General features: G+C 40.2%; 3 protein-coding genes across 5 annotated transcripts in view; 1 reads left to right on the forward strand and 2 right to left on the reverse strand.

Moving 5' to 3' along the window:
• STK36 (serine/threonine kinase 36) overlaps positions 1 to 5,803 on the reverse strand; it is a 45,081-nt gene extending 39,278 nt beyond the window's left edge. The window contains exons 1-7 of the mRNA XM_081315185.1: positions 5,662 to 5,803; positions 4,457 to 4,526; positions 3,935 to 4,052; positions 3,520 to 3,660; positions 2,295 to 2,372; positions 1,541 to 1,671; positions 1,199 to 1,448 (exon numbers count right to left, since the gene is read on the reverse strand). Coding sequence (XP_081171311.1) covers positions 1,199 to 1,448; positions 1,541 to 1,671; positions 2,295 to 2,372; positions 3,520 to 3,660; positions 3,935 to 4,018 — 684 coding nt within the window. The 5' untranslated portion in view covers positions 4,019 to 4,052; positions 4,457 to 4,526; positions 5,662 to 5,803. The remainder of the gene's footprint in view (positions 1 to 1,198; positions 1,449 to 1,540; positions 1,672 to 2,294; positions 2,373 to 3,519; positions 3,661 to 3,934; positions 4,053 to 4,456; positions 4,527 to 5,661) is intronic.
• Positions 5,804 to 5,992: 189 nt separating this feature from the next.
• Positions 5,993 to 16,304, forward strand: RNF25 (ring finger protein 25). Its single transcript, XM_081345519.1, has 10 exons — positions 5,993 to 6,042; positions 7,778 to 7,849; positions 8,160 to 8,262; positions 8,350 to 8,417; positions 10,670 to 10,739; positions 10,859 to 10,930; positions 11,427 to 11,567; positions 12,959 to 13,048; positions 13,570 to 13,704; positions 14,134 to 16,304. The coding sequence occupies exons 1-10, from the start codon at positions 5,999 to 6,001 to the stop codon at positions 14,824 to 14,826; spliced, it is 1,488 nt and encodes a 495-aa protein (XP_081201645.1). The 5' UTR covers positions 5,993 to 5,998; the 3' UTR covers positions 14,827 to 16,304.
• A 2,326-nt stretch (positions 16,305 to 18,630) lies between these two features.
• Positions 18,631 to 22,359, reverse strand: part of BCS1L (BCS1 homolog, ubiquinol-cytochrome c reductase complex chaperone) — a 10,714-nt gene continuing 6,985 nt past the window's right edge. For all 3 annotated transcript variants that reach the window (XM_081336141.1, XM_081336140.1, XM_081336142.1), the window contains exons 7-8: positions 21,301 to 21,418; positions 18,631 to 19,028 (exon numbers count right to left, since the gene is read on the reverse strand). In XM_081336141.1, the coding sequence (XP_081192267.1) occupies positions 18,776 to 19,028; positions 21,301 to 21,418 (371 nt within the window). In that variant the 3' untranslated portion in view covers positions 18,631 to 18,775. The remainder of the gene's footprint in view (positions 19,029 to 21,300; positions 21,419 to 22,359) is intronic.

Here is a 22,359-nt window from a genome sequence, read left to right on the forward strand (position 1 = left end):
TATGTACAGTGGTAGCTTGAAGTCAAGAAGTAACAGGGGCTAATCTTTTAAAATACTGTTTAATACTTCATGTGGACTGAACACAACAGCAAACAGTGAAAGAAAGTGAAGATATCACGTGAGGAAGCAAAGGGTCAAAGAGAATATAGGAAATGTTTTGAGTGTAACACTGAAAATTCTAGGACAGTGGTTTCCAACTTATTTCATGTCATGGCATACTACAAGGTGTTAATATGGGTGGATGCACGTTTTATAGGCAGGACTTCCAGGTCACAAAACCTAAAGTCCCATAATGTCACAGGTTGCTACAGTAGTGGCCAAAATTGTGGAAATCTTTTGGGAAAAGTGTACAGTAGAAATGCCACCTTTGGTTAAGTTTCCACCAATTTTTCTTCTAATTTCTTTATAACTATAGCCTTGTTCACTTAATAATACTATTTTACATCACTTTCTGGGCAACCAGTCAACTCTTTGCATCATTAATTTAATTTTATTACGTTTTACAAGCTCACTAAATGAAAGAAAAAAAAACCCGAACCAACTTGATAGTGATCACATAACACACTGACAAATGTCCTCCTCTCAGCTTCAATACATGACATCAATAACTGAATCCTACTGTGATCTGATTGGCTGATTGCCAAAACAAGATGACACCTGATTGGCTCTTTAAACACTTGTGTTCATTGGCTACAATCAGATGAACCTAAGCAAGTTGTGATATCAAGCTAAGCAAGTTGTGCTTCCTTTTTCTGGTTATTTGGCTATAATTTTTCATAGAATACAGTAGAGATAATTGAACAAACTATGTTGCATTACATTCTTGATTAAATTATTTTTCCACTGATATATAATTTTATGGTACTACTCCCCCAAAAAAGTGATGTTATTAGCCATGAGACCTCAAATGTACACTTTTCCCCAAAAGGTTTCCACAATTTTGGCCACTAATGTAGGACCCGGAAGGAGACATGGAGGAAGTCTGACCCAGATGATGTCACTGAGATGGGATTCTGGCTGTGCAGTTGCATAACACTTCCCAACATTTCTTTGTGGCTATACTTGTAGACTTTTTGTGGCACACAAATGTGCTGTGAAGTGGTTGAAAAACACTGTTCTAGGAGGAAAAAAGAACACATGCTTTCATGTATAAATTAACCTTAATCTTACTAAGTGGAATTGAAAAAGAAAATGCTACCTTGAAGTTGGGGCTCATGTTTTTTGGCCACTTGATTGGGTCTTTGATGATAAGGCTGACCAATTGGAAGATACTATTGGTGTAGAAGGGTGGGGTCCCCACATACAGTTCATACAAAATGCATCCCACCGACCAAAGGTCAGCCGTGTGATCATACGGTTTCTCTTCCACAAGTTCAGGAGACATATAAAGTGGAGTTCCCTTGATAGATGTCAGAACCATGGTTTGAATACTCATTGCACGGGCAAACCTTCCAGAAGAGAGAGAGAAAAAAAAACCAACCAAAATTTTTCAGTGCTTAGATCAGGAATTGGAAATGAAGGGACATCATAAGGTACCTACCCAAAATCACAGAGTTTGATCACACCTCCTTTCCCTAACAGGATGTTCTGAGGTTTCATGTCACGGTGTAGGATCCGGTGGGAATGCAAGTAATAGAGTGCAGAAGCCAGCTGAGCAGCAATAACTTGCACCTGAAAAGCAAATTGCAATCCTAACCCTAAGAAGCTTGCTTACGTACTATTATGAAAACCTTGTCTCAATTTGAGTATAACACCTTCATATCTTTTAGTCTCTGATGATGATCCTTAATTTTGAATCTAGGATCTTCTCCAAGAAACTATAAAATCATACAATTCTACTTATACTACCCTATTTGCAGACCAGTCCTGCCCTCCTAATTTGCTATCAACGTATACTGTCAATGTGACCTTTGGGGGATTTGGTGTAAGGAAGGAGCTTGAAATCACAGAATGTAGAATCTTTTAGTGATACTTCTCTCTACAAGAGCGGACAAGCATTTGCTTGAAGATACATAGGCTGAATTCATTCTTTATGAATCCACATCAGATTCTCATAACTGCTGCACTGTCATTATTTATTTGTGAGGGCTGTGTCAATTATTACCTCTCTTTGGTCTTATGATTCCCCATTCATTCTTTACAGATGCAACAGACTCATGCCATGTACACACCATGGGGAACATAACCTAACAAGATCTGATCCCTACGGAGCTATAACAGTATTCTTTCCACTCTGTAATATTTCTCAGCTTGTGCACTTATTTCTCCAGTCTAACTCTTCAGGCTGCACTTACCTGTTCCTCAGGCAAGTTCCCATCATCTTCAAGGATCTGAAAGAGCTCTCCTTCAGCATAATCTGTCACCACAACCACCTAGCAGTCAAGAACCAGAAAAGAAAACCAATATAAACATTCACAGAGAAGCACAGGGAAAGAAGACGCTAATACTTTGACTAACATTTCTCCACTGAGCATATATCTAATTAACAGCTACAGAATGACTTTAAAATATTGTAACATTGAAAACACTGCAGGACCCTTTTGAAAAATGGAATCAGAAGTTAACATCAATAACGTTAATTGCAATCTTTCTTGTATGGATAGACTATGTCCAAAAGATAGTTTGGAAGAAATGGCAGAAGAGGAACAGGTTTTATCTGAGAAGACAAGAGGCACAGTTGAAACTGGAAGTAGATCTACAAATGACAGGCTATAACATGGAAAATGATGTCTTATCAGACGTACAAAAGAAATTATTTGATGTTTTAAAAATCAAAAAGTAATTGTACATAATAAACCAAGAGAATGATCTGGATAACTTTTATATATTGGATTTACAAAAGAGGTTTACTAAAGCTTAGATAAATTTTGTGAGAAGGGTTAAAAAAAAAGAAATCAATTCTATGACATTACTTGAATGAACTAAAGATTAAAATTGTTAGAAGTAAAAGAAAGGAATATAAAGTTGATTTTAAAAAAAGTCTGGATAGTAGACACTGCAGTACCCAGAGACAGCAGAAAAAAAGAGAAAGAACTAGAGAAATTACAAAATATAATTGTGACAAGAGAAAGCAAAAGCAATACTAGTAGTGAAATTCCAAACATTTCCAAACCTGTTGGCATTAGTCAATTGCAAAAGGGAGCTTTACTCTGAATCCCATTGAGAAACCTACTGGTAGCCATTCCTAGATTTTTACAAGAGGAACATACTGTAATCCAAACATTCTCAGTTGAGCAAAATGAAACGGCTTTATTGGGAAATGAAGTAAAAATTCATACCGCCCCGAGTCCCTTCGGAGAGGGGCGGTATATAAATCCAATAAATAATAATAATAATAATACGCTCTAGGGCCCTCAAATCTTCTTGGAGAAAATCTAGCTATGTGAGTGGCAAGAGTAGACATTGATTTGATGGCACATAATCCACCAGAAAGGGCTTTCCCTAAGATGCACACAGTGCACACTTTTTCCTCTCTCTCCTATACTTAACTTTAAAGTAGTATTACCAATATGTTCTCACCTCTTTGTCAGTTTCAAAACTGTCAAGCATCTGGACAATGTTGGGATGGTGAAGTCCCCTCATGATCTCAATCTCTCGTTGCAAATTCTTCAGCTCTTTCTGAGACCGACCTACTTTAGGAATAAACTTCAAGGCCACAACCTGTAACGTTTTAAGAAAAGGCTGGGGAAACATGCTGAATCACTATTTGCCTCCTTTCCTAATTTTTCTGTCAAAGAATTTTTTTTCTTTCCCAATTGTCTCTGGATTAACAGAACAGGGAATCCCCTAATATGATTTGTTTGATTTTCACTTTGCATGTTATGGAAGCCCAGATAATTGGGGCTTAGTCAACAAATGATTGTTAATCAGAGTAAGTGAACCCTCACTGAAAGTTCAGTCAGTTGCTGATGGCCATTATCCCTTTTGCTCTTACTTGTGCACTATATTTGCGACGTCCTTTATAGACTCTTCCAAAAGAGCCTTCTCCAATCATTTCCAACACATGATACCTGTCCATGATTAGAATGTACGGAAAAGGATGAGAGCATAACCTGTTGAGTGCAGAAACAGACACTTAGCTCCTGCAAGTTAAGTCACCAGGACTTCCCTCTGCCACATTCTCAAATTGACCTCTTTTCTTCTCCAATAATTTTCTCACATTTCTCCTTTACCCTTCTGGATTTTTCGTAATTCAAAAGTTGCCTCCACCCCCAAATCATGGTATATTACACACACTTCAGATTCTTCCTGTAACAGGAAGCCTGATAATTAGATATTTGCTGAGCAATAATGGCATTACTAAGTTTCTCTATTAACCAGATTCTGCAAAAAAAAATTCTACTTCTACTTCAATTAACATCAGTGAAATTATACAAGGTCTCTACTCTGGCTTACATTTGGCTTCTCTTTCTTACTGGAAGTCTGGTCATTATTATATGTACCATATCCTTCTAACCTTTGTTTGGAAAACTTCTGATTTGATAGTGTATCTCCCAGTTTCTGGAAACTTCATTGGGTTCCAACCACTTCCATTAATGGTCCTAAAATACAAGACAAATCCCATAGAATTGGCAAACCAAAGAGTCCAGTAACACTGAAACTTCTTTGGTGGGATGAATTTTCATAGCAAATTTCTTTGGGTTGCAATACGTCAAGCAAATAAAATCAAAATTTTCTGCTTTACTCATCCTTCAAACTGGAAAGGAAGAAGCTCTTTTGCGATAACTCTTTAGCACCTCCTTTTAGAAGACTCAAGGAAAATTGTGAGAATTTATAGATTGCCTTTTAGTTTTGTTCTTTATTCTGATCCCTTTGTCTTTTTTTAATCTGATTTATTTTTTGATAATATAATATAATAATAATAAATAATATAATATAATAATAATATAATATAATATAATATATATAATATAATATAATATATATAATATAATTATATATTAACCAGCAACCTTTCTCAAATTTCAGTTACTGCAGTTTCAACAAGAAATAAAGTTCTTCCCAAGGACACCTTTCCCTCCTAATTTTTACTGTATAACACACCGCACACCCACAACAGGTAGGGGATGACAACTGCAGTGCTGCCAAGAGTTCCTTTGGCTTTATTTTTTTTTTTATTTTTTTTTAATCCCATTTATATCCCGCCCTTCTCCAAAGACTCAGGGCGGCTTACAAGCTTAGCAGTAGCCTTCATTCTATGTATATGCCTGCTTATTAGGGCTTTCGCCCCCCTCCCCCCAAGCGGCATTATTACAAAGTCAGCTTAATTTCCCCCAACAATCTGGGTCCTCATTTTACCTACCTCGGAAGGATGGAAGGCTGAGTCAACCTTGAGCCTGGTGGGACTCGAACCTGCACTAATTGCAGGCAGCTGGTGTTACTTAAGGAGGCATTAGCCCACTGCTTATTAGACCTGTTTCTTTCCAAAAACGTTTGCAAAGAGGCATTAAAACGGAAAGGCTAAAATCCTATACCCTTTTAGCTTAGAGCAGTGTTTCTCGCCCTCAGCCTCTTTAAAGGCGCGAGGAAATTCCAACTCCCAGAATTCCCCTCCCCATTCACGGCTGGCTGGGGGATTCTGGGAGCTGAAGTCGACGCGTCTTAAAAGTGGCCGAGGGGGAGAAACACTGGCTTAAGAGAACGCTCATCCACTGCTAGGACTTACTCCTAAGTACCTGTGCAGAACGCGCGGCCAGCGTTTCAACTCACAGCAAAAGACGGTCATCCCCTTCCCTCCCCTCAGACCGCCGTCCCGCCGCTCCGGCCCGTCTATGCCTGGTGGGGTGGGGGATGACCGAGGGGCTCCCGGCGAGGAAGGGAGGGGAGGTTTAGCTCCGGCACTCCAAGGGCGGGGAAGGGAAGGAAACCCGCACGCTCAAGACGCCCGTTACTGGCCAAGCGTCAGACGACGGCGTCGCCGACCTATCGCCTAGCAACTCCTGGCGCCGGAAGTAATCGTGGCCGATTAGGCCGTCCTTCCGGTTTTTCGCTGGCAAAAATGGCCACGGCAGGGGAAGAGGAGCAGACGGGAGAGGAGGATTGGTAAGGAGGCGGTTTGGTCTCGTTTTGTCCGAATTACCAAAACTGGGTTCTGTTTTGCTACCCTCTAGTTCAGGGGTCTTCAAACTCGGCCCTTTTATGACTCGTGGACTTCAACTCCCAGAATTCCTCAGCCAGGCATGCTGGCTGAGGAATTCTGGGAGTTGAAGTCCACGAGTCATAAAAGGGCCGAGTTTGAAGACCTCTGCTCTAGTTTGACCTCTCTATTTTTGGCAGCCTGGATGTCAAAACCCTCATTAAGAGTTCATAAGGAAGCTGAGAGTTTAGCTGAGAACTTCTAATCAGTATCTGTCTGTGAAGTGTACTAACACTCTTTATGTTGGGGCAAGTAGATCTGCGCTGCAAACATCCGGACTCACCAATATGGCAGCAAAAAGGCTTAGGCTTTCACGGCTGGCATCAGTGGAAGCAGTGATGAGCTTTCGGGCTGAATGGTGAAACGTCAGAACAAAAGAAAAGTAACCTTGGTCATTCGACCCAAAAGTTCATCAGTGCATCAAAGAGTTAGATACTTCTTGTCGCCATCTATTAGTCATATAATTGGCATATAAGTCCCAATAATAAATAAATAGTAGTCTGGATTTTTGCAGCCTACATATGGTAGCATTACTTTAGTGACTGCCAGGTTGAATGCCTATGGAGATTCTCAGTCATCCAGGTCGTGGTTGTCCCGAAGGTGCTTTTTCCAAAATGGTACGGGACTTCCTTGGTTTTTATTCTTGAAAACGTTTCGCTTCTTAGCCAAGAAGCTAATTCAGAAAAGCACCTTTGGGACTATCTGCCAAGTTGTTTTTTTCAGCGAGAAAAATTTGCTTGAAATACATGACAGGTTTAGTCTACTCTTTTCCTTTTTTTCTGTACTGCATTATATGCAGATATTTAATCTTGGTATGATTTCTTTATATTTGTAACTTATAAAGTGCAATGTTGTTTTTATGTTGCTTTCATGGCAAATTAGAGAAAGGCAGAGGTATAATACTGTTTCAGAAACTGGGTACAGGGACAGTTTGACTTTGACTCAACTCAAGGAACAAGAATTAAATTTTGTTCAGTTGACTACCGCAGATGTGAGTGGTTTCCTTTGTTTTGTACTTTGAGACAAAACTCTTCAATATTCTTTTTTTTAGTAGATTAAAAAGTGCCTTTCATTCCTTCAAAGAAGGAATGAAAGCAGTTACATTCACTAGCTATACAATTACAGGAAGTAGTTATTCTAAGAGAAAATTACTTTTCCCTTCCTACTGCCATTTATGAATGCTATAAACTTAGTACAGTCTCTCTTCATCTATTTTACCCTTGCTCTTCTGGCCATTGCTGTATAAAATTAAAGCAGTTTACAGAACTGGAGCTTTTGAATACAGATAGAGTGTCATATAGAAAATCTATCTTAGAAAATAGTAAGTAGTGTAATGATGACTTTGATCTTTAGCTATTGTAAAAATAATGGCACTATTCTAATCTTGAGGCTGAAAATTTGGCTTTTCCTAAATTTTTCTAGTTTTAGGGGCATTTTGTAATTTCAAATTATTTTATATGATTACTACAAATGCCACTTAGTTTCCAAAGTGACCTTATGTAGTTTTAAAGATCAGTTTCTGTTATGCTATTGAAAGGAGCTTGCCTTCTATATTATTGCTGTAAAAACATCTCATACTGTGCAGGCAGAAGGAATTTAAGAAAATGAGATATATCTGTAACATTATTTCTTTTTCTTCAGGGGTTTGTCTTCAGAAGTGGAAGTCTTAGAGTCTATCTATTTGGACGAGCTTCATGTGTTTAAAGGAAACAGGTATTTGCTTTATTGTCAGATGTTTTGTTAGCTTACAGGTAAAACATAACGAGAGTATGTGTAGTAATAAATAAACCCTGAGGCCAGATTTCCTTATGAATAATCTTCTCTGGCTTATATGCCAGAAGTAAGGAGTAAAATTGACACATCACTCCTATATCACGCTCTGAGTTACATAGATACAAATCTTTAAGATTGTAAATGAGGCTGTCTGTTAAAGTCACCAGTGCAAGAGAGCTCCAAGGTGTTACTTTTAAAATTTGTTCTCTTTTCTGACAATTGACTTTAGCTTGTGCCTCTCTCAAACTAGATCTGTTCCCTGGGAAATCTCCATCACCCTACACCCAGCAACTGCTGAGGATCAAGATTCTCAGTATGTCTGTTTCACCCTTGTATTGTCTGTGCCTCTGCAGGTAAATGTATAAGTGCTGTTTTTCTACTTATTTCATCATGGAGAATGGCTATGCTATATATTTACACCTGGGTTGGTTTTCTTTTAGTATCCAAATGAAATACCAAAGATTGTTATCCAGAATCCTCGGGGATTATCAGACGAACAGATCCAAAAGTAAGTACTTTGATCTTATCATCAACATTATCAATTAGTCACACACTTCCTTTGGAAGTGGGTTTCTGATACCCATTTTTACTTTTGTAGTTCTATTCCTTTATATGCAACTGTCCTTTAGAAGAGGAAGGTAATGTTTCTGTTCTAATATTAAAGATACTATTATATTGTGTGATAGTAAAAAGAAGGTAGTTTCTATATATAAAATACATTTGTGAATTAACTGGACAACAAAGATTTTCCTTCCTGAACATTTTTGGGTGAATCTTGTAGATTTTTGGCTGCTAATCATAAAAAACCCTGTAATTTAACTATCACATACCATTTTATAGAAATCTTTTGTTTTTACACAGTTGTAATGTACATCCTTCAGTACCTATTGGCTATGCTGCACACATTGAACCCCCCCCCCCCGAAAACATGGAACTGTTGTTGAAGCACATCTAGTACACCAAATTTAACTGGAATATCTGTGGATATCTAAGAGTAGTGAGACTGCTGCTTGAAATGCAGTTCAGATATACCAAGTACTGTTGTTACATATGTGAATGGGACAACCGTGCAAGAAAGTCTCATTATACTAAAAAGAAATGACCACTCTGAAAGAATTTGGTTCCAGGATAGAAAAACATGGCACATGAACTTTGTTGAGCCAACAAAGATATTTTTTTCCACTTCACATAAAACCCAGACTGATGAAAAATGTTATGAAAGTGATGAGCAAAGAAGGTGAAGATTTTTGTTATTTGAGACAGATGTTTCCAAGAATACCTGATACCAAGATTAAGGAAGGCATTTTTATTGGTCAACAGATCATATTCACCATCAATGACAAGCAGTTTGAAAATCTGTTTGTGGAGGGGTGGACAATTAATTTTCCCACGAGGCCACATGAGAAACTGGGACTGTTGTGGATGGTCAAACCGATAGGAGGCTGAATTTAATTCTCAATGTTACTTTTATTGCTTTATAAAAACCAATAAATTATATGGTTTTTATTAGTGCTTTTGGTAAGAATACATGTCTTAATTACATTTTATTTCTAATTTCCGATTGACCTCATGCAGGCTGGATGTGATGCAGGGGCCATAAGATGCCCAGGTCTATGTTAGTGGGACCAGAGAAAATCACCTGGAAAGCATTTAAGGATGTCATAGAGAATTTTCTTGGCAACTATAAAGCACTATCCTACCTTCGGTTGCTTGTTGAACGTCACAACGCAAAATGCCATGAAGTGAAACATGTCACTGAAGATTCATTTTCTGTTATTCACACTTGGATTTCTTTCCCAAAAATCTAGGTGCAATCAATGATGAACATAGTGCAAGGTTTCACCAGAACATTGTCACAATAGAAAAATGGTATCAGGGCAACTGGAATCCATCAGTGCTGGCTGACTGATGGACACTAGAGCGAGACTCATTGGACACTGAATATAAACAAAAATCAGCAAAACACTTTTAGCCCTGCTGAATTCCTGCAGTATGTTGGAAACATTATGCAATTAAATATAGTCGTTGAAAGCTAATTTCATGTTTCCCAAGATTCCTGTGTGATGCAGTCATTCTGAAATTATATCTGTGTTCAGTTTGAAGAGGTTTATCATACACATCAAAACTTTTTCAGGAAGCAAAAGTTTTGGAAAAAAATTATTGTCCAGTGTATGGGATTTATTTTGGGAGAGGGCGTTAAAGGAGAACTTTATGAAAGACATTTTTGATCAACTAAAGCACAAGATGGACAGAGTTGTCCGCTCCACATTTCTTTCCACCTGCCTTACCAATACCCGTAAGGCCTTGCCCTTTTCGTTCCCTTTCCTCAGAGGGCACTCAGAAAGGCTGGGCAACCCAGGCTGCTGTTGCTGTTTATCAAATGAGGCAAATGCATCCCCACCATGGGGTAAGTTGAGGGGAGCCTTGCAGTATTAAGCCACTATCACAGATTCATTCATCCCCATGGCAATAACATCCCACGGCAAAGGCAGCTTGGGTTCCTTTCCTGTGCTCATTCCACAGGTAGGGGTAGCCTATCCATATGACATAATATCCCGAGAGTATAATTATTTCCTATTGTCATTCCTTTTAAAGTGTTTGGAAGTATCTTTTTTTGTGCAGGGCTGCAGATTACAGTCTCTCAGATTGAGCCTGGGCTTGTCTTAAGTGTTCAGCTTGTCATTGCGTTTGATCAATTTAGCCACTTTATTAAGTATTGCCCTCTGTTTTTCTCTTGATGCCCCTTTTCTGCCTATCTAGAATTTCTCAGACACTGCAATGTATTGCTGAGAGTCAGCTGGGCACACCTGTGCTATATGAACTAATAGAGGTAAGAGGACAGGAGAGAGATCTGTGAGGTTATACAGGGTGGCGGTAAGGAATGGTTTTAGCTTGGACTGTCTCTGCTTTAGGATGTGAAATTACACACTGGCTTTTTCTCTCAACAAGAAGGGAAAAGAAATCCTCACAGACAACAACATCCCTCATGGGCAGTGCGTGATTTGCCTGTATGGCTTTCAGGTAAGGGCACGGCAGACTAAGTGTTCTTGTTTTTTTAATCATTTTGGGAATTAGAGGAATTGAAATCATTAAGGAGAAGGAAAAAAAAGAAATGTGGGTGAGCTTCTTGAAAAGATGTCTAGGTAGGAATCTCTTAGATTGTCGTGATGCAGTTAACGTGATGCAAAAGAGAATCTAATGGGGATTTTAGGAAAATTGAATACGGCATAGGAGTTTATTAGGGGGCATACTCCTGTTTCTGCAGCCTACATGAAAATGCTACCTACCCGCCCTTAGAAGCAGCTTTTCACACAAAAGAACAGGATACCGTATTTTGTGGAATAAAAAAAATAAGAAATCCATTAATTGTATGCAGAAAGCTTTATATGATTCTTTGGAGTTAATCTGCTATGGGAGTAGAATTTAAATGTGGCAGACACTGCCCTCTGCAATATTTCCTGAAAGAATAATGCTCAACTTAATGTACTCCTGAGAATCTCTACTTTCATATTCACAGGAAAACGAGGCTTTCACCAAAACCCCATGTTACCACTACTTCCACTCACGTTGTCTTGCTAGTTACATAGAGTATATGGAGAAAGAAATCCACGCACAGAAGAAAGAAAGAATGCAGCATTTGACACCTGTGTCCAAAGAGGTAATGAATTCTTCCACTGCAGCTGCCTGACTGCTCTTTTCTTTAGGAATGGCTTCTTAGTTTAGGTCAATATTACCAGGTTATTTCAGTTTGTTCAATTATGGCACTGTGAACCTGGACAAAATATCGGAGATAACAATGAATTTTAATAAAATAAGGCTAAACGTTAAAACAGCTTCCCTTTTACGTGGTGCAATATGCTGGAAATATTCCGATTTAAAATTTGTGGGAGATGAATAATATGTCTTTCTCTCTGCAGTGTTTTAGTAAGGTTCTGTGAATAGAGGTCACCTTTCGGGCTTTGTTACAGATGAACAAAAACCACGTGCATTATTTTTGAAGAATACGTTCCAGGTTTTTTTTCTTCAAGGAAATGGTTACATTTTGACCAAGATGGTTCTTTTTTAGCGAATGAAAGAGGATGAGAATATGTTTTTTATGTTCTGGATAAGTCTTTTGTGGGATATGCTATTTGTCAAGATAGGAAATGGATTCTCTCTTTCTTCCTCCATAAAAATAAGAGAGGAGGGCAGCCCTGAATGCATCTTTCCCTGAGATCTCAAAAATTGTGGTAGTTAGAGGTAAAATTGCTGCAGCAATGTAAAAAAAAGAGAAAAAAAAGGAAGAAGCATGAAATGCCAAGTAAGACTCCATCATGGATAATAACATAATTGGTAGTGTGCCATACCGTTTCCTCTCGGTTGTGGCACCTGGGAGGACACTCTTAGAAGACCTAGGTAAAAAGCTTTTCCATTAGTACCGAGAGCTGGGATAATTGCTTTTGATTGAGAAGTAGCCATGGACTTGTCCAGAATTCTCCTAAAGCATTTGTTATCCACTAAGGGTACAGAGAAGAGCAACCAAGATGATTAGGGGGCTGGAGGCTAAAACATATAGGGAATGGTTGCTGGAATTGGGTATGTCTAGTTTAACGAAGAGAAGAGTGAGGGGTGACATGATAGCAGTGTTCCAATATCTCAGGGGCTGCCACAAAGAAGAGGGAGTCAAGCTATTCTCCAAAGCACCTGAAAGCAGGACAAGAAGCAACGGATGGAAACTAGTCAAGGAGAGAAGCAACCTAGAACTAAGGAGAAACTTCCTGACAGTTAGAACAATTAACCAGTGCAACAACCTGCCTCCAGAGGTGGTGAATGCTCCAACACTGGAGGTTTTTAAGAAGAGACTGGACAGCCATTTGCCTGAAATGGTATAGGGTTTCTTGCCTGAGCAGGGGGTTGGACTAGATGACCTCCAAGGTCCCTTCCAACTTTATATTATTATTATTATTATTATTATTATCAGAGGGGTATGAAGGTAGAAACAGAATATCCCGCGGTGTGGCCTAATTACACAATGCTCATGGTTTGTGTCTGTTACTTTTTCTTGCGTAGGATATCGAAGTGCAGTGCCCTGTGTGCAGGGAGCCTCTAGCGTATGACCTTGCCGCATTGCAGGCAGCACCGTTACCGCAGCAATCAATGGTAAGGAAAATTGGCAACCAAAACTTTTGCATGGAACCGTTACCGTTTAAAAGATGGAACAAACCAGCGGTTTAGGATTGTAGCCTCAACCACTTGTCGTTATCAGTTTTGCTGGATTATTTATAAACAGGGACATCAGCAGGGCTCAGTAGCTCGGCGGGAGGTGGGAGGGATGGAGAAACAAAATGGCTAAACGTCCACAACATGTTCTCATTCTCACAGCGTATAGCAATTTTTAGCTAGGTCCACATATTCTAATGTGTAGTGCAAAATCTAAAGTAAGTTTTCCTGCTCAGGTTTTCCAGGTAGATCTGAGAATTATGCATGTTTTAGTGTAGGATGTCTGGAGAGGGAGGTCTGCATAAACAGTTTGGCCTTCTAAGAACAATGTCAAGATCTTTTTTTTTCCCCCTGCTTTGTCTAAACACTGCACCTTTCCAGCTGTGCAGCGTAGTTATGGTGTTGGGCCTAAAAGTTCCACTTGCTACTCTCCTGAAATACAAGGTGTTGTTCCCCTTCAGGAAGTGTACCAGCCTGACCAACAGACACTGCAACACAGAGAGCAGCTGCGTCAGCACTTTCAGAGGCAGCAAGAAAAAGGCGGCATCATTGATGTGGAGCTGGAGAGAAACCGCTATTTTGTTACCCTGCAAAGGGTGAGTGGATCGGCAGAATAGAAGGAAAAAAGGGTTATTAAGGAAGGAAGGAAGGAAGGAAGGAAGGAAGGAAGGAAGGAAGAAAGGAAGGAAGGAAGGAAGGGAATAGCATCCAAACTAAGGAAGCTATTAATCCTCTGTGCAGGGAATGAAAAGTAAGCTTTTACTTGGTTGACAGTCTTGGAGCACAAGATCTTTACATCTTAAGCAATTCCATAAGTCTCCTTTAGGTAATTGATTAAGATTGGAATATCAAAGCCATTTTGGATGGCTCTTGTTGCCAAGAGCATGTTGCACCTTCTTGCAGTGAGAGATTTATTATAGAACCAAGCTGGAGAATATGAATTTGGTGACACCAATGTTTTAGCCCATGCTGCATGATCTTTCTGGTTCATGCATTTTATCCTAATTTGTTTCCTTTCTTCTCAGCCCTCCGATGTCAGGGAACACGACCATACAGCCATCTCAGAAGATGACCTGGGAACTAAGAATGAGCTGAAGTCACCAGCTGTTTCAGAATATACTCAGACAAGTACAACACCCATGAGCGACGAGCTAAAAAATACAGATAAATCCCCTCTTCCTTTGCATCCCCATAATAGGAGAGAGAGAAATCGAGGGGAGAAGCCACCTTTACAAAATCCTAGCTGGCAATTACATTATAAGTCATTGGAGATGGCAACAGGAAAGTATGTTGAGGAAGAATCTGAAGCCTTAAGGAGGAGATCTAACTGGAAGAAGGAAAGAGGGCGGTGGAACTATGGGAGATACAACCAAGATATTTCAAAATCTTATAGCCGAAACCAGGAGTCTTCATTCTTGGATAAAAAAGATCTGTGCACCAAACGTCTCCCATCAGCCAAAGAAGAGAAATACAACATGGAGAAGTGGATACCAATGCCAAAAACTCAAGACTCGAACAGAGAGAAAGTGGACATTTGCCATGGGGAGCTCAGAGGACATCACACATGGCAAGGTCAGCATAGTATTCAGAACTGTGAGAGATGGGAAAAGACCGAAGGGAGAGAGTATGTAACTTATCCCAAAATGCCAAGAGGTCGGGGGCAATCCAGACCAAGGCCACAGAAAGAATTGCAAGGTCCAAAGACTGAAGGTTCTTAGCTGGTGGTGATCAAAGGGATCGTTGTCACGTTGCCTTTCAGACATTGACTTTTCCTTATTTTTATTTTTATTTGGGACGGGGGGGGGGAACCCAGCTGTCTTGGGAGTTTTCTCTAATGCACTGGCAGTGAGTGGGTCATGCGATGGAATGAGCTTTATGAAAAATACTCTCTGAGGATTAGAATGCTGCAAAGGGACAAATACCTAATTTGAGAGAGCAATAAATGATAGTGAAATAAGAGTTTCTACGTATATTGAAATACCTTCTAGCAAAATGGAATTGTTGCAATGATCAAGAGGTGAAATCCCTTAGTTAGAAAGGCCATTGGGAAAATGCACTGCTAAACACTTTTAGAATTTATGTGGGGGGGTTTTTTTGGAAAAAAAAGAGGTATAGGTCTTCCTCTTTATTGTCCAGGAGTTTGGATCAAATTTGCTATATTGCTTACTATTTATGGTCACTAGTGCTAGACAGGATGGCAAGAGTGCGCTATAGTGTCAGATTAATTTAGAATTGACCCTTGGAATTAATCCTATTATGTCTAAATGGTCCCTTGAACCACCAAAGTCTGCAGTTAGGCTGCATACTGGGATGTGGGTGGTGGTGGGTTTTTTTTAGTGATCTTTTCACTACTGTCAGTACCAAAGTACCTTTTAGTTTATGATATGATTAAACAGTTGCTGTCCAGAGTTTTGAGATTCTTGTATTTCAAAAGAGCGATTACACTGAGCCCGTTAATTCTAGGTGCCAGTGTGCCAGAAATATAAAAAGCTATGCAAGCAGTGAATTTCTTGTCTTCTGCCATTTTTGGCCCAAATTTGTTGCACCCAATCTTGGGATCAGAGTATTGCATTCTACCGTAATACTGGAGAGGAGAAAATGTAAATGTATTTTTGCTCACATACACCCACATGCACATCTATTATATTCAATAGTTCTCAGAAATCAAAACTGGTATCAATATATTTTGGGATCATATGAACATAAGTATAGACTTGAGTTAGGTTCACCTCTTACGTACCGGTATATATTTGTATGCAAATACTGAGGGCAATTTCCTCCAATTTGTTAATTCCCACTTTGATTTGCATTTATGATTTTCACTACATTGAAAAAAAATCCCCAAAATCCCGTGACTGTGAGTACTTTTTAAGCTGTTTCCTTTAGGTTTGTGTAAAGAAATGTTGTCATCTGACTATATAGTGTTCCTACTCTTGGCCGTAACACTGGAGCGAGGACATGTGCAATACAACTACTGGCTAGAATGGCCAAAATGAACCTTCAGATAGAATTGCTTAGTGTTTTCATTCTGAAAGCTGAAAGATTATGTTTCTGATTAATGGTATGCATAGGTACAGTCCAGTTTGAGTGACTCGGATCATGAAAGGACTGAAATTAAACTCAGTTCTTCACCTGTAATGAAATTTGTGGCAATGTGAAGCAAAAACAAAAATGAGCATTAAAGTCCACCTGGATAAGCCAACCTATGAATCTGTTTTGCTGAGGAAAATTTAATAGTCGCTATTGTACCACACCAGACTAGATCAATCCTTTCAGAATACTGTCTTTCAGTCTGTTACGGGTTTTTGCTTAGAGTTACCTAAGTAGTCATATCCTCCATTATGAATGGAACATGGGAAGTCTAATGTGAACGCGCGAATTCTACAGCCACATGCTTTTGGTATATTATGGCTTGCCTAATTCTGCAAAAGTTGGATGTCTTTAATTATATTAATAATTATATTCAGTATAAAAACCAGCAGTATATTGCAGGCAGGAACGACATTCACTGAGCAGCACAACTAAGCAGCTGGCCCTGTGTACAGGAACATCTGAAGTGTATGTGTTATAGCCTCCCAAGTCCAGGTAGGAGATCGCATAAGAGGGCTAAGATCCCATGAGATTTCCAGATCCAGGCAGGTATTAAGACAATCAATCAAACATTGTAGTAGTAGACAAAGACCAGAAGACAGCATTGGTGATAAATGTATCGGTATCAAGTGAGCAGCATCAGGAAGACGTATGAGAAGCTGGAGAAATACCAGACCTGAAGGAGGAACTAGACAAAATATGGAAAGTAAAAGTAGTCTCAGTGGTGACAGCACTCAGGGCTCTGACTTCTCCAATAGACCCCAGGAACAACTTTGGGGCTCTCTGTCCTGAAGAGTGCAGTGTTAGGAATAGCTAAGATGCTGCACAGAAGCTTCAAAGTCCAAGGCTCTGTTAGAGGGCCCGAGATGAAGACTCATAGCGTCCATAGGGGTGAGTAGGGAAATATAGTTTCAGCTGGGCTTATAGAACACTTATGCTGTAATACATTATAGCATAGTATACTTTATTAATACAGTAAACCATGATTCAGTTACATGTCAGATTTTAATTCTTGCCATGGAAGGAATGTGGAAAATAGTTTCAGAAAAAAATACTTGGATCCCAGTAGTAACTAATCAGAATCAGGTCCCTTTAGAATCAGTTTTCATCAGCTGACTTGCTTCTTTGAATTGTTTTAACAGCGCTATACAGAAATACTATATTTCTGTAAAACTATAAAACTTAACTAATAATGTTCTCATGGTATTTTCCTCAACGAATGATGTAGTTAGCATAATGAAGGCTTTAATCAAGATAGATTGAAGAATATGAAAGGGCCCTAGAACAGAGGTCCCCAACCTTTGGGGCACCAGGGACCAGTTATGTGGAGATTTTTCCGCGAACTGGAGTGCGTGGTTTTGTATGCTGCCTGCATTCCGCGGATAGGGCTTTGCTTGTTTGTGCAGACCAGTTGCTGACATGCTGCGGCCCAGTACCGGTCCACGGACCAGGGGGTGGGTGGGGACCCCTGCTCTAGAAGTTGGAGAGGTACAGATAACTCAGTGCTGCCTCCTAGTTGTCGTTTCCAGAACTTTTGTAGGGTTGTTATGCCTCACAAATTGGTGTGCTAGTGCAGAGGTCCCTAACCTTTTGGACACCAGGGACTGGTTCTGTGGAGAGAGGTTTTTCCGTGGATTGGAGAGTGCGTGGTTTTGTGTGCTGCCTGCATGTCGCAGATAGGGCTTTGCTTGTTTGTGCGGACAGGTTGATGGCATGCCACAGACCGGTACTGATCCACAGACCGGGGGTTGGGACCCCTGTGCTAGTGACAGTGATCTGAAAAAAAACAATGTTTGGTTCTTTAAGGGTTGACAGTTAAGAGTAGCAGGAGTCTTCCTTGGCTGCATTTGTTGGTATTTGCAAGAATGGGTTGGAACAGTTATAGACAGACTACGTTCTCAGTACAAAGCCAGTGGAAGTCCACAGATCAAAACAGATTAAGAGCAACATAGAGCAATATGAGAAACAGGTTGCTCTGTTTCAGTGCCATATTCCATGAAAAGCATTTAACCCCTAATGCTAGCAGACAGATTCCACTTCCTTCAGGCAGAATTAAAACCAATCCATTTGCAATACGTTGAACTGCCCACACGTACAGTTAGCCTATTAAAAGGCTCCTCTGTAGTCACCATTTTCCAACCTTGGAAGATGATGACAAGGCAGATCTGGTTTTGATATATAGGCTACAAGTAAGACGTTCTAGAAGACAGGTACCTTGTTTCCTTCCTGGAGCCTGTAAATTGCTTGAAGCTGAATGGTATGCCCTAGAGTAGACTACAGCCACCAATTCTAAAAAACCAAGTGCCTTCTCAGTATATTACTACAGCAGTTATTGAGACACAGACTCGTCTGGAGAGGGGAAGGGAGAAGTGATTCAATCTGAACTCCATATTCAATTTCTTTTTCAGAGAAGTGCAATGAGAATGTTTGGTTTATTCTTTATTTTTAGTTTTAGTTTTACAAAAAAGGATCACCTTACCGAGACAGAAATACTGATACTATCCCCCTTACTTACTCTGTGCCGGGTGAACAGCCCACGCAACTAACCTTCCATGTTTTCTCAGTGTTTGTTCAGAATCAAAATATCAGCATCTCTACATTCTGAATGGCTTTCACTGGATCTGCTTTGTGTAACATGAAATAACCTTGAACTTGTGCGGGGCTGATTTTAACAGAGACAGAAAGGGCTCGTTTAGCAAATTGCTCAGCTAGAACAGATGGCTGGTCCGGATAGAATTTGTGGAACATCTGTTTGAACTGCCACTCCGAACAATACCCAATGTACTGTTTGAGGTCTACTCGGCCTGGGCGAATCAGGGCTGGATCCAGCCTGCAGTAAGTCAAAAAACAACGAAGGAGCTCAGTAAAAGTTTAACCTTCCAAATATAGCTTCCCTCTTTATACACAAGCCCCAAATGCTGTTATTTCTAAAATTCCAAAAAGAACAAGGCTAAAAAAACTTTCTCTTAAAATAAAATCTATTTTATCTGTAATGTATAATTGGCCACCATATTCAGGAAAAATATAAATTTGGTGGCCAGTAAATATATTAATACCAACAGAGGTCCTATTTTAATTTAATCTTTTAGTTCTTCCTCAGCTATTGTTCTGTACCAGCCTGCTACCGGCCTTGCAGAAAAGGCAACCCCTTTACAGACGGCAAGAGGCTGGAATACGTCTGCCAAATTTATTACAAAAACAAACAAGTCACGAACCAAGATACCGGAGCTTTGAAACACTATCTGAGCGGTTGCTTTCAGCAAACCAGCCCTCCCCACACAAGTCCTTTATAAAGAGTTCAGGGCGTGGCTTCTCTCTCCCTCCTTCCGAGAAGCCCCATTGCCTTCCTCTGTTTACTCCTACTTGTCTGCCTCCTGCGTCGGGCGTCCTTGAACAGGGCCAGCTGTGGGTCATCTTCATCCACGCTGTCAGGCTCACACAGCTGGGTCTCCACCAGGTGGGAGGGGCCTGGCTGGGGGCTCTGCGGAGCCTCAAAGCCATCATCAGCAAGTTCTTCAACACCCCCCTCCTCCCCCTCATTTGAGTCATCCGACCCAACTGCCGAACCCACAGGCTGACCCTGAATCACAACAGCTATACTGCATCAATCCACACTAAAGAATCCTGCACAGAATAAGGAAGAACTATCACTAAGGTATGCAGAGCACAAAGTAGCATTTTAAATAATTGTGCCCATATCCACTTCACACAGAAGAACTATACAATGCTGCATTTTCAGTTCTGATTCATTAAAGCACCTGCGTCTATTTTCATAGCTACTACATAGTTAGAATCAATCATAGCTAGTTTAATGTTATAACTGCACTCCCACAAACTATGAACCTCCTTTACAGAATCATATTGAAAGCTTACACAGCCTAACATAGATATATTTCCTCTTCTGCCTCCTTCTCTATCACCTACCTTGAAATTATCCACCTCCTTGCTACAATCCTAGCAGCCAACATGAAGCCAGGAAAGGTAACAGCGAGAACTACATGTATATTTTGCAGGTTCAATGTTGCAAATGTTTCAAATCATGACTAAGGCCAGTGCTTTTTTTGTAAAAGAAAAAGGTGCCGGAACTCACACATGTCATACAACCCGCCTTGCCTACTCTACAAGGTTCCATCCAAAAAAGGTGCCGGAACTCCGTTCTGAGCGTTCTATGAGGAAAAAAACACCTAAGGCCATTAATGACAATGCCACTGCCAACACATTTCAGCCTTGTCACTCCGTAACACTTGACCTATCATTCTTAGCAGGCTATATGGCTAGCATTGCCCCATGCTTGGGAAGAAAAGCTGAAAGTTATACAGATGGGGTTTCTAGGACACTTCACAAGAGCCTCTCTTTTCTTTGATTTCTTTCTCCTGTTTTCTCCTCCAAAATAATGCCCTACTATGTTCTTTTGTCAGTCAACACTTGCCTTAAGGAGAGTTTATACCTTTGCTGTCTTTTGAGCAAGAGGGATGCCACAAACTTTTTTTTTAAATGATTTGCTTGGATATTGCATGAGATACAAGTGGGATGTATTGATTTATGTCTTCAAACCATTAAGGCTTCCACTAGTGCAGGGGTGTCAAAATGCCAGCCCGTGGGCCGGATGCATCATAGTGAAACCACGCCCACCCCATTGCCGGCAATGGCAAAAAAGTCATGACACGTCACATGACATTGCGAGTTTGACACCCCTGTACTAGTGCTTCAGCGTGCAACTGATACAGGGCATCACTGGGAACAATGCTATGACTGGAAATTGACGAGCTGGAAAAAACTCTGGGAATGGCAGCTGTTTGTTTTCCTATTCTGTGGTTTTGATTTAGCAGCTAGAGCAGGGGTGTCAAACTCGCTGTGTCATGTGATGTGTTGCGACGATCGTGACTTTTTCTCCCTGGCCAGAGCTGGGGTGGGTGCAGCTTCTGCATGACGCATCCAGCCCGTGGGCCAGCAGTTTGACACTGCTGAGCTGGAGCAAAAACTGCTAACTAGTTATGTCACCATTATCAGCAACTGTTCTTACTTAGCCCATATGAGTGTTCTTTTAAGTCAAAAGGTCGGCTAAGTTAATAATCCCATTTTTTTTGTGCAGCAGTTCTAACCTGTCCATATAATTGGTGGTCATAAATACTAGTCTGGCTTCAGAAGAAGCTACACCATCCAACGCATTGAGAAGGCCACTGAATGTTAAACGTCCCATGCCTTGATATGCAACAGGATCTGAAGAGAAAAAGCAACAGAGTTATTCGGCAATATGGAACAAAAGAAAACTAACAGTAAGAGTAAAGACATAAATATTACTAAATTCTGCTTGGATGCAGGAGCAGCTTCACCAAATGGTTTTGGAGCTCCCATAGTTTTAAATTCCCACTATCCACTACCACAGAGAGATAAAAAATAAAACTTTTTTTTTCTATCAAGGGCTGTATTCTTTCAAAGGTATCTGATTTAAGAATTTGCAGGTTACCAGCAGATATTGAACGGTTACAAATATGATGCTAACCAAGGCTGGCAAACTATTCTCTTTCTTCTCTCTCTTTTGCTATGTGGGAGGAGAAGGGCAATATATTACTGTTAAGTTCTGAACTGATCGCTTATCAGAGCCTTCTTTAATCTGGGGTAGGTAGAAGTAGCACTTGGAACATCTTCTAGCATGGCTGCAGAAAACTGATGGCATCGTTTGAGCCAGCAGTGTGTTGCAGCTGCGAAAAAAGCCAACACAATGCTAGGCTGCATTAACAGAGGGACAGAATCAAGATCATATGAAGTGTTAATACCACTTTATAATGCCTTGGTAAAGCCACATTTGGAATATGGCATCCAGTTTTGGTCAGCACGATGTAAAAAAGATGTTGAGACTCTAGAAAGATTGCAGAGAAGAGCAACAAAGATGATCAGGGGACTGGAGGCTAAAACATATAAGGAACGGCTGCTGGAATTGGGTACGTCTAGTTTAATGAAGAAAAGGACGAGGGGGGAAATGACAGCAGTGTTCCAATATCTGAGGGGTTGCCACAAAGAAGAGGGAGTCAAGCTATTCTCCAAAACACCTGAGGGCAGGACAAGAAGTAATGGATGGAAAATAATCAAGGAGAGAAGCAACCTAGAACTCAGGAGAAACTTCCTGACAGTTAGAACAATTAATTAATTGGACAACTTGC

The sequence above is a fragment of the Vipera berus genome (assembly GCF_964194415.1).
Source record: "Vipera berus genome assembly, chromosome: 1".
Lineage (NCBI taxonomy): Eukaryota > Metazoa > Chordata > Lepidosauria > Squamata > Viperidae > Vipera > Vipera berus.

Coding starts and splice junctions, on each gene's coding strand:
- RNF25 (XM_081345519.1), top strand. CDS start 5,999: ATGGCCACGGCAGGGGAAGAGGAGCAGACGGGAGAGGAGGATTG. Junction 8,263..8,349: donor TATTGTCTGTGCCTCTGCAG/GTAAATGTATAA, acceptor GTTTTCTTTTAG/TATCCAAATGAAATACCAAA. Junction 11,568..12,958: donor TGACACCTGTGTCCAAAGAG/GTAATGAATTCT, acceptor TTTCTTGCGTAG/GATATCGAAGTGCAGTGCCC.